At 36.7% G+C, this 15,055-nt stretch overlaps 2 protein-coding genes across 2 annotated transcripts; one reads left to right on the forward strand and one right to left on the reverse strand.

Annotated features, from left to right (window-relative positions):
• Positions 1-10,484: 10,484 nt before the first annotated feature.
• PG994_002978 (uncharacterized protein) lies at positions 10,485-11,985 on the forward strand (the record flags this gene model as incomplete). The annotated part of the gene is made up of 2 exons (XM_066854387.1): positions 10,485-11,102; positions 11,203-11,985. 2 exons carry the CDS (start codon positions 10,485-10,487, stop codon positions 11,983-11,985), a joined length of 1,401 nt encoding a protein of 466 aa, XP_066720242.1.
• Positions 11,986-12,162: 177 nt separating this feature from the next.
• PG994_002979 (caib baif family enzyme) lies at positions 12,163-14,179 on the reverse strand (the record flags this gene model as incomplete). The annotated part of the gene is made up of 4 exons (XM_066854388.1): positions 12,163-12,369; positions 12,531-12,775; positions 12,915-13,894; positions 13,947-14,179. The coding sequence occupies 4 exons, from the start codon at positions 14,177-14,179 to the stop codon at positions 12,163-12,165; spliced, it is 1,665 nt and encodes a 554-aa protein (XP_066720243.1).
• Between the last annotated feature and the right edge of the window lie 876 nt (positions 14,180-15,055).

Genomic DNA, 15,055 nt, shown 5'->3' on the forward strand with positions numbered 1-15,055 from the left:
AAACCTTAATATAACGAACGCTATTAAGTATCTAATAGAAACCTTGGTAGAACGTACGGGGGTTTATATTAGCAATACGAGAGAGTATCTAGACGTGTAATAAGTAATACTTGTTGATATAATAAATAATAACCGTAGTTTAAATCGTACTTAAGTATAAAACGTGAAGGTATTTATAATAAAGTTGTTAAAGTAATATACGTTACTAATAGGTTAGATTAATACTTAAATTAATTATTAAAATAAAGAGTATTTATATAAAATATATAGGAAACGTTTATAGTTATATATTTAATCCTTTCTTTATTAATTATTATTACTTAATAATCCTTTTTAATTATATTTTACGTTACTTAATAATCCCTTTTAATTATACTCTACGTTACTTAGTAATCTTATTTAAGCGTTCGTTATATTACGTAATTCGGTAATTATCGCCGTCGTTTTTAAACGTATTCGTCCTACCGCTAAGCGAGGTGGTAATATTGTTATTCGTTATTAATATAGGTTTAAATTTATATTAATATAATTAGCGGTACGGTCTATAGCTATGATATTATAGCTTAGCCGGGGTATTATAGTTCTATACCGGTAAGTAGGGTTTTTAGCCGTATAATTAAGTCGGGTTATAATATTATCCTCCTTTTCTTAATTACTTTATTTTTAAAACGTAAAACCGTATAAATATCCTAGCCGCCTATTATCGTGGCTTTGTAATAAGTTTTTCCTTCCTTATCGCTTTTATTTATAATATATATTTATTATAAATAATCGTATTAAAAAATCTCGAACTAAGTTTACTTATTCTTTTACCGTTCGTTATACGGACTTTATCGAGGCTTTTTTTAAGTTTAGTTTCGAAATTATACCTTATAACCGCTATTTTATAAAAAAGTAATCTTATATAATAATAAAAGGCGTTAATAAATACAAGGAATATATTTGCGCCGATTATACGTATAACGGTATTAAGGTTTTATTATCTTCTTTACGGCGTGTTTAAAACAAGCATAACCGCTTGTTTCGAGAGGAGTCCGCCGCGGAGGCCCATTTCCTAAAGCTTTAGCGCCAGATTAACGAGGCCGTCGCTCGTTTTATTCGTTTTCGTAAATAGAAAGAAATAGCTCGTACTTAAAGCGTTAAATTAGTATAATATAGTTTACGTTTTTTAAACGAACTAAAAGAGTAAAAACGTTACGAGTTTAAAGCCGTTATAATTATCCAAGCTTAAAGAAGCTTCGGTATTATTAATTAAAACGCGACCGATTTTAAAAGTTATTACTTAAACGTTTATAATTCCTTAGTAATATTCGCTAAGTGTTTCTTAGGTTCTTAAATATTATCTTTTAATAGGTACTTTTTTTATTAGACGAGGTATTAAAGGCCTCTTTTTATTTATTTATTAATAATCCTCTCGATTTCGTATTCGTATTAATTTATTTCGATTTTTAATTATATATCGATTTTTATATTTTCGAAAGCTGGTTTAAATAATAAAATATAAAATATTAGGTGTATCTATATTATTTTAAATAATAATAATCGATAATTAGTTTTTAAAATAACTTTTATAATTTTAAATAGTCCGATCTTTTTAAAGTCTAGTTTATCGCTAGGTCGTTTAGTTTTAATATTACGTTATAAGAGGTAAACTTTTTTTCCCTTTTTAAAAGTTAGTCCTTTTAACCTGGTTTTATCGGCGTATTTCTTTATTCGTTCTTAAAAAAAAGTGAATACTTATTATAAAATAGTCTGAAATTCTTTTAGTTTCTCGACTTATATGGTCGCGATTAGTACTAGCTCTCCTTCCAAGGGTTGTTTAATAATTTCCGGGTCGTACCCGTAATTTGTTCGAAATAATAAAATACGCGTAGTTTCGTTATTTACGTTATTATATATAAATTACGCCATAAGTAATAACTTTACTTAATTATTTTATTCGTGATTAATATAATATTATAAATATTATTTTAAGGTCTGGTTTATTTATTCGGTTTATTTATCCGTTTATAGGTAATAAGTTGTAAATAGCTTATACTTTACGCTTAATTATATTATAAATAATTTCTAGAATCTAATAATAAATAGCTTGTCTCGATCAGAAATAATTATTTCCGATAACCTATATTAATTAATGATAATTCTAAGGAACTTGTATACGAGGTTATTAATATCGCTAAATTCTTTATACGGTAAGAAGTAAGTATACTTCGTAAGCTTGTCCGTAATTATTAATATATTATCGTATTTAACCTTCATTAATAATTCCGTAAATAATAATAACTTAATAATAAAATCTAGTACGATTCTTTTCCATACTTTATTTAATAGTAGTATAAGCTAGAGCCCTCTATACGGTCGGTGTTGTGCGGCCTTAGCTTTATTACACAGGTCGTATTCGCTAATAACCTTCGTAACTTAGTCCTTTAAGCTTTCGTAATTAAATAGCCGTATAATTCGCTTCTACGTTTTAAACACTCCTTAATATTTATACGCGAAGTATAAGTAGAATTCCTAAATAAATTCCTACTAATATAGTTCGGGAATAAGGATCTTACCCTAGTAATATACTAGCTTATTTCTTAATACTCTATACGGTAATTATAGGGTAGCTATATCTATTTATTCGTAATATTCCTTAAAACGTATAACCTATTTATCGTCGTGCTAAACGTAATTAATTACGTATAAGTATTATAATAATACGAAATTATTATCGTTATCGTATATAAGGATAGTCCGGGTTTTTAATAAAACTTCTTCCTAATAATTTAATCGTCGGTTAAAAGTATCGGCCTTTTCGTTATCGCTATTTTTATAATATATAATAACGAAGTTAAATTTTAATAAGAACTTAAACTATTATACTTATCGTTTATTTAACTCTTTCGTAATAATAAACGTAATTAGGTTCTTATAATCAGTATAGATTTTTATTAGCTTTATTATTCCGCTAAGGTAATGTTTTTATTTTTCGAAAGCTTTAATAATAATTATTAATTCTTTATTATAAATCTAATAATTAAGCTTTAATTTATTTAGCTTTTTTTAAAAAAAAAATACGACGGTGTATAGCTTTCCGTTATCGTTTCGCTAACTTAATTAGCCTCCGATCATATAATTTAATACATCGGTTTCGATTTTAAAAAGTTTCGTAAAATTTATTACGTAAAGTATTAATTCGTTAATAATTCGATCTTTTATAACTTAAAAAGCTTCTTCTTTTTTATCGGTTTATGTAAATAATATATCCTTTTTAATTAAGTTCGTTAAAAGTGTTATTATTCTGTTAAATCCGGGGATAAAAATCCGGTAATAGTTAGCTAATCTTAAGAAGGATCTGATTTGTATAGCGCTTATAGGCGTCGGCCACTCCCTGACTGTTGCTACTTTAGAGGATTCTATTCGGATTTCTCCTAGGGATATAACATATCTTATAAAGGTGATTTAAGTCTAGTAGAACTCGCGTTTCTCTAGGTTAACCAATAGATTAGCGTTCTATAGCTTCTAAAATATTAGCTTTACGTGCTTTTTATACTATTCTTTATTTTCGGAGTAGATAAAGATGTTATCGAGGTATACTACTATAAACTTATCGAGATATTCTTATAATATATAATTAATTATAAATTAAAAACTAATTAATACATTAATTAAGCTAAACGGTATAACTTAATATTCGAAATATCCGTATTTAGTTTAAAACGTGGTTTTCTATTTTTCTTTTTTTTAATACGGATTAGGTTATATATATTAAAAAGATCGAGTATTATAAAAATTTTAATATATAATAACTTATTCCGTAAGTTATTAATTAAAGGTAAAAGGTACCGGTTTTTAATAATAATTTCGTTAAGTTTTTTATAATCGATATATATACCTTACTTAGGCTTTCTATTCTTACTTTTTTTAGGAATAAAGAGGATAAGGAATCCGGCTAATAATATAAATGGTCGTATAACTCTTTTTTCGAGGTTTTCCGTAATATACTTTTTTAATACTACCTCCCACTCTTAATTAAGCTTATATATAAATATAAAAAGTAGTTCCTTCCCTTTTTTAAAAGGTGTCTCGTAATTTTATTATATATAAGGCGGTAAACCTGTTTTTAATTTCTTATTAAAAAGGTCCGTAAATTACTAATACTTTTTTAATACGGTCGTTATAACGTTCAGCTTAAGTTTTTTAAAAATCATATATACTTTAAATACCTTAGGTTTATTAGGAGGTTATTTTTTAAACCGCTATTTATTAATTAAACCTTTTTTAACGTATTTTATTAAAATTAGCCTATTCTTTAATTAACTTTAAAATTATTTACTCGTAATTGAAGTATTTTTAAAATTATATCGTATTTTATAACGTCTGTAATATTATACGTAATTCGTTCGTAACGTCTTTTAATATTAACCGGAAGGTTCGCGATTTCCTTTTATATTTCTTTATTATTATAAAATATAAATCTTTTATTAACGGTTTTAAATTAATATAAAACATCTTTTTCCGTTTAATCTAATTAGAGTTTATTAACGATTTATAATAATATATAGTTTTTTTATACTTTATTATAAAGTAACGCTCTAATATAAATTCTTTTTACGCTTATTATTAACATAATATACTCGTAAAGGCCTTAATTATCCAAGATTTAATATAAAGACCGTTCTAATCCCGCCTAATATTATCCCCTTATAATCGGCGGTATTTATTTCTTGACCGGTATAGTTTCATATAAATAATTAACTCTTACGATTAATCCTGTTATCGTCGCTATCTCCTTCCTTCTCTATGGGGCGCTTCTTGGTATACTGGGGGAAGTATGTCTAATCTTCTTCCCGTATGTAGCGCTAGCCCTAATACCTGGGATTTTAGTTTATCTAGGGATTCGAAGGTTTATTAAATTCGTCGGGCTTTATTAACATTTTTAATTAAATTAAAAAGGTCCCTTTATTAAGTATAGGCCTATATATCTTAAGAATATTAAACATTTTATTTTAAACGTCTATAAGCCCGCGATTATTTTTAAGCGTACTCGAGGTATTGATTTTTAAGGTACTCTTTTTAATCCCGTCTTTTTAAATAGTATTATCGTAGTTATAGTAAGTCTTCCTATATTAGTAAATACGCTTAATATCTATCCGGGATCGTTATTTTAACCTTCTTAATTATATAGTCCGGGTATAGCTATATAATAGCTTACTTATTAATCCGTTAAAAAAATTATTTATTTTCGAGTTTCTTTACGAAATATTTTATATAAACGTTATATACGTACGAAATCTATAAAAAAGTGAAGTATATTTCGCTTATAAAAATAATACGGGGGTCGTTATTTATAATATAGTTATTAATAATTCTTTAAATAAACCTAGCCGTAATAAATACTTAATGTAAATACCTCGAATCAGGGTAAAAAATACTTAAAATAGCTAACCATCCGTTAACTCTTAAATCCTTTAACTTAATAATCTCGTTTACGAGTTCTTTTATAAACATCCTAATTAACCGTTAAGAATTATTAGTTTACTATCCTTATTTAATCGTTTCTTTATCGCTATTAATATCGTTAACTTTTAAAATATACGCGAGCGTAAGTTCTCGGCTAATTATTACGAGGGCCCGGTTATAGTTTTTCTTACCCTTCGGGGCCTTTAAGAATTATCCAATACCTTCCTTATCCGTTAGGTATATATTATATCCGTTATTATAATAAGTTATTTAAGATAAACTACCGTAAAATATGTTTAATATATCGCTAACGCTACTTCTTTTAATAGCCGTTATAAAAATAGCTTTACTCTTAATAGCGTTAACTTGTCATCCTTTTAAAGTACGCTAAAATACCCTTTTCAGTCCGCGGTATTCTTTAATATAGTATCCCTTTTTTTAATAATTATAATAAATAACGTTCTATTTTTTATTATTCTTATTATATTTAATAACGTCGAGGTTTACAAGTTCGTTATAATATCTATATATAATAATTACTTTAATTTAAATATTAACCTATTAACGTGGTCGTCCCGTATTAGCCTTAGTTCGTTCGCTTTACCGGAGTTATCCGTTTTATTTCTCGCGGCGTTATTTATATAAGCGCGTATCGATCTTAATAGCAAGTTTTATATATACGAGGGAGGTAGTCGGGGTATTTAATCGATTAAGCTTGTCCTTAACCTCCTTTTTGAGTCCTCGGTAGTATATTATAATTTTAATAGCTTCGGTATAGTTTAAGCGAGCTATAATACGTTAGAACTTTACGGTATATATTATTACGGATCTTTTTTCCTTAAAGTGTTCGAGTTCCTTTTCGGTTTATCGTTTTTTGTCGAGATTTTGAAAAAGCGATTTAAAAGCCTCTTCGAAGCCGTCGTAATTATCAAAAATCTGTTAAATCTCGACACGGTATAATTCGATTTATTAATCGCGTTTTACGAGCTTATTTAAATAAGGTTCGAACTATAAAAAGGCTTTTCTTTTAAAAAAAAAAAGGCCGTATGTATAACTTTTTAAGTTAGGTCTTTAAACGTTTCTTTATAGAATTATTAATAAGTTTTAATTTAAACGAGGAATTTTTAAAAGTTCCCGCTCGTTTTATTAAATAATATTAATATACTAATCTTAACCTTTTTTAAAGTATAACGAAGGTTTTAATAATATTAATAATAGTTTATAAGAGTTAAACCTTTTTATAAAGCTCGTTAATATCGTTTATTTAAAAGCTATTTAAACCCGGAGCGCGTCGCGCTCCTTTTTAAGCTTAATATAATAGTATTAATAATTAGCGTTCGCTTATTAAAATCGCTTAAACTACTTAATTAGCTCGTTCGAGTTAGTAGGGATATCCTCGTTATTATTATCTTCGACTTTTATACTAGAGGCGGGTTAAGCGATATCTTTACCGTAACGAGGGGCGTTATTTTTTAAAGCAGATGTATTTCTTATAAGGTTATTATTCGAAGGTTTAAATAATAACTTATAAAAATAAAAGTAATTAAAATATAATAAACGCTATTAAGTATTTAATAAAAACCTTACTAAAACGTACGGGGGTTTATATTAATAATACGAGAAAATATTTAAATATATAATAAATAATACTTATTAATATAATAAATAATAACAGTAGTTTAAATCGTAATTAAATATAGAACGTAAAGGTATTTATAATAAAGTTATTAAAGTAATATACCTTATTAATAAATTAGATTAATATTTAAATTAATTATTAAAATAAAGAGTATTTATATAAAATATATAAGAAACGTTCGTAATTATATATCTAACCCCTCCTTTACTAATCGTTACTGCTCAGTAATCCTTTCTGGTCATGCTCTGCGCTGCTTAGTGATCCCTCTAAATCATATTTTACGCTGATCAGTAATCTCACCTGAGCGTTCGTTGTGTCACGTGATCCGGTAATTATCGCCGTCGCTTTTAAACGTATTCGTCCCACCGCCGGGCGAGGTAATAATATCGTTATTCGTTATTAGGGTAAGTCTAGATTTATATTAGTATAGCTAGCGGTACGGTCTATAGTTATAATATTATAACCTGGCCGAGGTATTATAGTTCCGTGCCGGTAAGTAAGGTTCTTAGCCGCATAGTTAAGTCAGGTCGTAATACTTAATAGTTTCTTTAATTTTATTTTATTTATTAATAATATAGTAAGGTAGAATTCCTTATTAGTAATAAATTCTTTTTATATAAGATTAAATTTCTTTAAGGAGTTAATATTAATCTTTTTTTTAAACTTTATTAAGTTAGCGTTAAAACGGCCGTCGGTTTTAATAGGCTCGGCTTTTATTTTTATAAGTACTATACTCTTATTGTTTTTAACTTTTCGTTTTTAAAAGGCTAGGTTATTAACGTTTAATATAACGTTATTAAGTATAGAGGCGTTTATAATGCGTAGTTTTTTATTATTTACTCCCTCTTTTATCTAGTTATAATCGCAATTAATTTTAAGGTAAGGGCCGTTATTAATACTAATTATAAAAATTCTAATAAGTACTTCGAGCTAATTATATACCTTAGTTACTCGTGCGTTTTAGCTAGGGCGCTTAGAGATCTTTTTAAGGGCTCTATTTTTTTCGTATCGGCTATGGTTATTATTGCTCGAATATCTTGGTTTTTTTATATTAATATAATATTTCGCCTGTTTTACGGCATGCTTAGAGGTGTTACGATCGGCGGGTTAGTCCCCCGCGGGGTAGCACTTAAGGCGTAGAATTAAACAGAAATAACCGTCTAGTTATTTTCGAAGCTTTTGATTTATAGCGTAGTGGTTATTCTAAACGTACTGTAATAGTTATTTTATATATTATTATATATATATATATTATTATTTCATTTAAAATATTTAAAGTTAATATTAAAAAGTTTTTTTAATAAATAAAAACTTTATCTTTAATAAAAATAAAGTATGTAATCGTTTATTAAAAGTTAAACGACGTTTAAAATTTATAAGTATTAGTTATCCTCGAACGCGACGAGCTAGGTATAAGTATTTAAAAACGCACATTTAACTTATTAATTATTTCGTTTACGTAATAAAATATTAAATTAAATATATTAAATTTAAATTTAATATTATTTTTTATAATAATAATAGTAAAATTCTCGGCCTTAAAAATAATAGAAAACTTTAATTTTATAATATAACTTATTAACATTTTAATAAATCACTCGATGTCTTTTAATAAATACGCTTTAATAATAAATAATATATTATATTTTAAGGTTAAAAAAAATAGTATATTAAACGTAATATTGCCGTTAATTTTATAATATTCTTCGAATTCGGCCGAAATATAGCTTTCGTAACCGTTTAAAATTAAAAAGCGATAAAGGCTTTTCGTCCGCGCTTTAATATATTTATTGAAATATTAAATTTAGTTTAAACTCGTTACGTTATTAATTTAGTTATTAAAAGTCGGTTTAATTATTTAATCGCTTAATAAATCGTATTTATAAAACTAGTTTACGAAATAATATTAATTTTAAATTATTAAAAACGGCGGAATATATAAATTTTATAAATTAATATATTTAATAACCGTTAATTATTCTTATATATTAAATTAAATTAATGTCGCTTTTTAATTATAATCGACGCGTATTATAATAAATATTAACTCCATTATATATATTATAAAGCCGGTTTTATTAAAATTTTATATATATTCGTTTAAAATACCGCAGTTAGTTTTAATATTCGTAATTAATATAAACTAGCCGGAAATAATATTAATATTTATATATAAAGCTTTTTAATAATTATATTAACGGTTTATTTAAGTTTTAAAGTTTAAAATATAATTAATAAAGCGTTTAACTTAATACTTATTAACGTAGTCGCCGCCGCGTAACTTTAAAAAGAAATTAATTATATAATTACGAAGTACCTCTTTTTTCATTAAATTTAATTTATATTATAAATATCGGATTTCGCGTCGAGGTTCGGTATCGTAAAGTCGGTCGCTTAAAGTAGTTCTAGGGACGTCGTACACTTTTATACCAGCTCTTTAGCTAATTCGATTCGAACCTTCTCGCGTCGCTTAAATTATTAAAACGATACGATCTTTTTTCGAATAAATCGATATTATAATTATAAAACTATTATGTATTAATACTTAACTACGTAAATTAAGAAAAAGTAGCAGACTTAATAATATAATTAATTTAATAATAAACTATATTAAATTAACTTAAATATTATTTAATATAGACAAAGTTAATGTTTAAATTTAAAATTATTATAAATAAAATATAATTAAAAAAACTATTTTTATATTTATTATTATATTTTATTACTTTAATAACTTATATTAAATATAAGTTAAGTTTAAGTTTTATTAAATAAAGCGGTATATATTATATTTATTATTTTAAAAACATTAAGTATATACTAAATATAGATATAAATTAATAATAAATTACCAAAATCTTAAGAGGTGGGGCAGGTAGGGCGTGAAAATTTTGACCCCCCTGCAACTTTAGTGACCCCCCCGGCAACTGAAACCCCCTACCATGTCAGTAGATGACCTGGGATTCTGAGCTGGGCCCCTAGGCTTTGGGACCAAGGTGTTATGTAGCGCTCGGGACAGGCTTGAAGGAAAGTGGAAGGGCGCTGACAATCATTGCCGAAGTTCTACCGGGATGTCGGAGACCGTCAAGAATTCCCAAGCTAGCGAATTTGACTGGTACAACCTGCATGTGCTCTCCATATCCAACTCCGTCTTTGGTATTCCCAGAGTCGATTGATGTCAGGCAACGGACTTTTGATGCCAAGACCTGTCAAGTCATGACATTGGAACGACCTGAGGAGGACATCTCGGCTGATTGGAATGGGTCAAACCTGTTGTTCGGGCTAACTGGATTGATTGATTGACGGACGGACTGAGGCGCGTCTCTTCTTCACGCGCTCCAACCGCGACCCCCCTGCATACCCCCTTGACCCCACACCCGCACGTGTGGTGCATACCATGGAAGACTTCCCAGATATCAAGGACTTCGGGGCGTTGGCAGACGCGGCTGCTGCCGAGCGTCTGTCATCCCAACGTGGGCTGTCAGCAGTTGCTCTTGACGCACCCATGCACATGCACCATGGCCCGGCCCCCCAGACCACTGGTTCGGCGTCCCAGTCTATGTCCCAGAGCCAGACTCCCAGCTCGGCAGCTCAGAACCCGGGAGAGGAGGACGAAGAGGAGGAGGACGACGAGGAACCAGATGATGGTCCGCCGCCTGCTCCTATCGGCAGCGATATCACGGCATGGCAGACGGCTATCCAGACCCTCCCGGCCGATTTTAAGAACCAGCCGCGGTTCCAGCATCCTCTGGCCTCCATGCTCTCGGACCAGAAGACCATCCGACAGATTGAGTGGAATCCCAATCGGCAAAATGGCGGGTTCGTCCCGAGAACCCCCAACGATTTCTCTTCCATGATGATCTTCATCTGTGGCCAGATCAACCCCAATCCGTGCCGCAATTGCCGCCTCAAGAACGGCCCATTTGCGAGATGCATCGTGGCACCCCCGGAGATCCTGGCTGTCAGCACCATCAGGCACGCTTGCGCTAACTGCTGCTACCAGAACCAACATCGCGTGGGTTACCTCTGATTCCGCCCGTTGAAAAACTCTAACTGACTTTTCGCTTTTTCTAGAGGTGTACCAATGAGCCCATCACACATGATGAATTGATCAGGAGTCAGGTCGGCAGAGCCGGCGGTCTCGGAACGGCGTCCCCAAGGTTAGAAAGCCAAAGTCACATATCCCCAAGAACAAGCCGCCGTCGGCCCCTATGCCGCCTTATGGCTCGCAAATGCCGTATGATCAGTACCAGGCCCCGCAGCATGCGTCATATGCCCAGGCATCAATACCGACCCAGCCAATGCCACTGCCAGCCCTTGGGAAACCGTCGTCGGAGAGCGGATCGGTCAAGTCTTTTGCTGACAAGGTGCGGATGGCTCGGGCCTGGAATCAACAGTCGCGGCGGAGGATGAAGGCCGAGCTGCTTCAGTGGCAGGCAGCTCTCGCGACGGCCGATGCGGAGAGGCCGAGGAAGACCACCAGGACCCCGGTCGCTCCTCAACAACAACACCAACCGCCGCCGCCACTACCACCACCACAGCAGACACAGCAGACGCAGCATCAAAATGTGGCACGGCCGCCCCCACCCGCTACTCCTAGCTATATCCACCACACTATGCCACCGTCATCATATTCACAATCTACGCCGTCGGCGTCTTACCCGCAGTCTGCCCCTTCGTCGTCTTACCCACAGCATGCACCGAGTCTACCCAACGGCAGGGCTCCCGCGCCCGCATTTCAACCCTTGGGCGATGTCAACATGGGCGGCCAAGAAGACGACAGCTCTGATGTGACCAATAGCGAAGACGAAGAAGCTGGGGGCGGTGGCGAGGACCATACGTGGGCAGGCTTTGACGATGAAGAGGATCGGGTAATGATCAAACCTCCGATCCCGTAGTATTTGCTATAATTGATAAGGATAGGGGGCCAGTGAGAACCATATATATTGCCAAGTTTCGGACAGATGTCCGGCTTGCGACAGGTTTAGGTTAGTAGGAGAGGTTGCTTGCTTGTGTATTATATAATTTGTAGCTATAGTCCGATCTTGATACCCGCACTGTTGACACACTTTTCATCACAGCCCTCCCTGCATGGGCCACTCTGCCTGATGGATTCCTTTCTCACAACTGCCAACATCGTATCCAAGGCGAGTGACGTCAAAAGAGACGGGCGGTCCCAGAAAGTCCATGATCTCGCCCTCGACACCGAGGTCGACCTCCATGGACATCATGTGCTTCGGGTCGTACAACGACGGTGCCTTTTTGGGTAGTTCCCGACTAAACTGGAGCAGGGAATCGGAGAATCAGTTAGCATCATGCATCATCCACGCAGGCATACGCCCTCCACAGAACAAACGGGGATCCTGATCAGGGCGGAAAGAGGAGGGAGGGAGAGAGGGGGAAGAGGACGACGAAAAAGAAGAAGGAGAAGAAAGGAACTGACTATGGCCAACATGCGATGCATGTCGTCGTAGTACTGCGGCTTGAACTCCCCGTCCCACATCTTCCGCAGCTCGTCCCGGACTGCGGCCTCGTGGAACCCGAGCGAGATCAAGAAGCTGTTGTACTGGTTCAGCGACACCGAGACGAGGTAGTTGCCGCCCTTCTTAGCGCGCCGATCCAGCGCGTTAATGATGGCGAGGCAGCCGACGATGCCGGTCTGGAAGTCGGAGTTGGGTAGGGGTGGCACTATGTTTCATTCATTCACAGTTAGCCCATCTCCCTCTTGTTTGCTTTCTCCCTTGATGCATCTCTCAGGTAGAAAGAAAGGAAGGCTCCGGCAAAGTAGGCAGTGGAAGGAAGGGCGGGCTCAGCAGGTATTACTTACCAATAGGCTCCCCCTTCACGCCCATGAACTTGCTAAACTCCCATGCCAGCCCCGTCACCGCGTCGCTGATCATCTGCCACCCGCTGCGGTGCGCCAAGGGCCCCTTCCAGCCGTAGCAGTTCTCGCGCGCGTAGACGATCCCTTTGCCGCGACGCCTGGCGAGCCCCTGGACGTACGCGGGACCGAACCCCAGCCGCTCCAGCGCGCCCGGGCGGTACCCGTCAAGCACGACGTCGGCGTCCTCGAGGAGGCGCCGCAGCTCCGCACGCCCGTGGTCCGTCTTCAGGTTTATGTTGACGTCGCGCTTGCCCAGGTTGCTTTCGTAGAGCAGGCTTGTCAGCTCTGGCAGCTTCACCCACGAGACGCGGATCACGGTCGCCCCGAACAGGGCGGCGAGCCGCGCGATCGTGGGGCCCGCGATGGCGCGCGTCAGGTCGAGCAGCTTGATGCCCTCGAGGGGCCGCATCCGCGTCGTCGTCTCCGCAAAGCTGGGGCTGGGCGATGATGGCCACGGGACGGGCGTGGACAGGACGTCGAAATCCGACTCCTCAATCAGGTACAGCGGATCGTCGCCCACGGCGCGCCCCTGCGCGCTCTCGCGGTACTCCTGCGTCGTGAGGCACAGCGTCCCGGCCTGGCGCCAGTGCTCGTTGCACTCCAGGTCGAACCACGCGGCGTCGTCGACCCGCTCGTGGACGGCGCGGGCGTAGCGCTGGATGATGTCCATGTCGTCCTCCAGGCCCATCTGGTGCGTCGGCAGCCCCAGCATGGTCAGGCTCGGGCTCGCGTCCAGCCCGCCGTGCAGATGGAACCAGCGGCCGTCGCCGGCGCGGTAGATGTTGGTGCAGAGGCGGCGCCAGGGCATGGCCTGCTCGGTATGGTCCTTTTCGAGGAGGCGGGCGCGCACGGCCGGGTCCGTCACGGGCTTCCCGTCCAGCTTCAGCAGGAGGAAGGAGAAGGTGAAGGCCGTGGCGGCGTCGCTGTCCACCACGACGGTTTGGTATTCGTCCCGCGGGAGAGAGAAGGCCGAACCGCTGGGCGGTGATGGCGTTGGCGTGCGTCGCCAGCAGCGCCCAGAGCGCCGCGCTGCTCTCGGTCACTTTCGTCGGGACCGGGATGAAGGGGCGCGCGATGGTCGTGCCCGTCGCGAACGTGGTCCGGGACGCGGCGCCGTGGACCTCGGGCGGCAGGCCGAGGCGGGCGTCCCGCAGGAGGACGTCGTGGAAGATGCGGCTGGCTTCTTCCTGGATCGTGTAGTGCTCCATGCTTTCCAGGTTCTCTCCTTTTGTGACGATCTATAAGTGGTGATTCTATGAATCAGATGCACCTGAAGTGGCTTAGCTACCTACCTCACCTAGATGTATGAGGGTATATGTGTAGAGGTTCGTTCAACAAGTACTTTGACTCTCCTTTTCCTGGCTCCAAAGAGTCCCAAAAGTCTCTTCTTGGATTTCCATATTGCCTGAATGGGACGGATGCCTGCGAGCGCGGGGTTGTATCGGGGTCATTTGTACGCCCGGCAGTTGAGCCATCTGCGAGTAACGATGACAAGGAGCCAGATATGCCAGAGATAGATTTTCCGGATGGTATATCAGTATAAATAGGTAGGTACTTTTAGTTGTGATATCTCGACATTCTGACCTTTTCGACCAAATGGCCTAACCTTAGGTTACTGGTGAAGTGGTCGGTGTTAGTTACCGCTATTACCCCACACCCGCGTAGATCAGGGCAATCATACAATGCGGACGAACAAAATATGGGCATGCCAAAAAGCATAACATCATATCGTTTCTTTCTGTCCGCATCGAATGCCCATTTGACTCCTCGAGGCAACGATACAGATCAAGAAGATCGTTGTCCGGCATGTTTGACGATTTAAGTCGACAGATACGCGTAGCTGACTTGTGGTTCAATTGGATGCAGTACGCATTGTAGAACCAGCGGACCAACTCCCTTTACTGCAGGCGGTTCAGGCCGAGTGAGTGTCACTAGCTGAAGCTTTCAGCCCTGGATTCTGGTGGGAGTCACACATGAGCTGAGCTGACCACTGTTAAGAAGTTTTCAAGGGGCTGAAGAGTGCAACGTAGCAACGGAAAGGGGTTATGTGTCATCGTGACAGTGAATAATAGTACTCTACGGAG

This window comes from Apiospora phragmitis (assembly GCF_038363925.1).
Source record: "Apiospora phragmitis strain CBS 135458 chromosome Unknown utg000003l:1.0-2676785.0:1.0-2680665.0, whole genome shotgun sequence".
Taxonomy (NCBI): domain Eukaryota; kingdom Fungi; phylum Ascomycota; class Sordariomycetes; order Amphisphaeriales; family Apiosporaceae; genus Apiospora; species Apiospora phragmitis.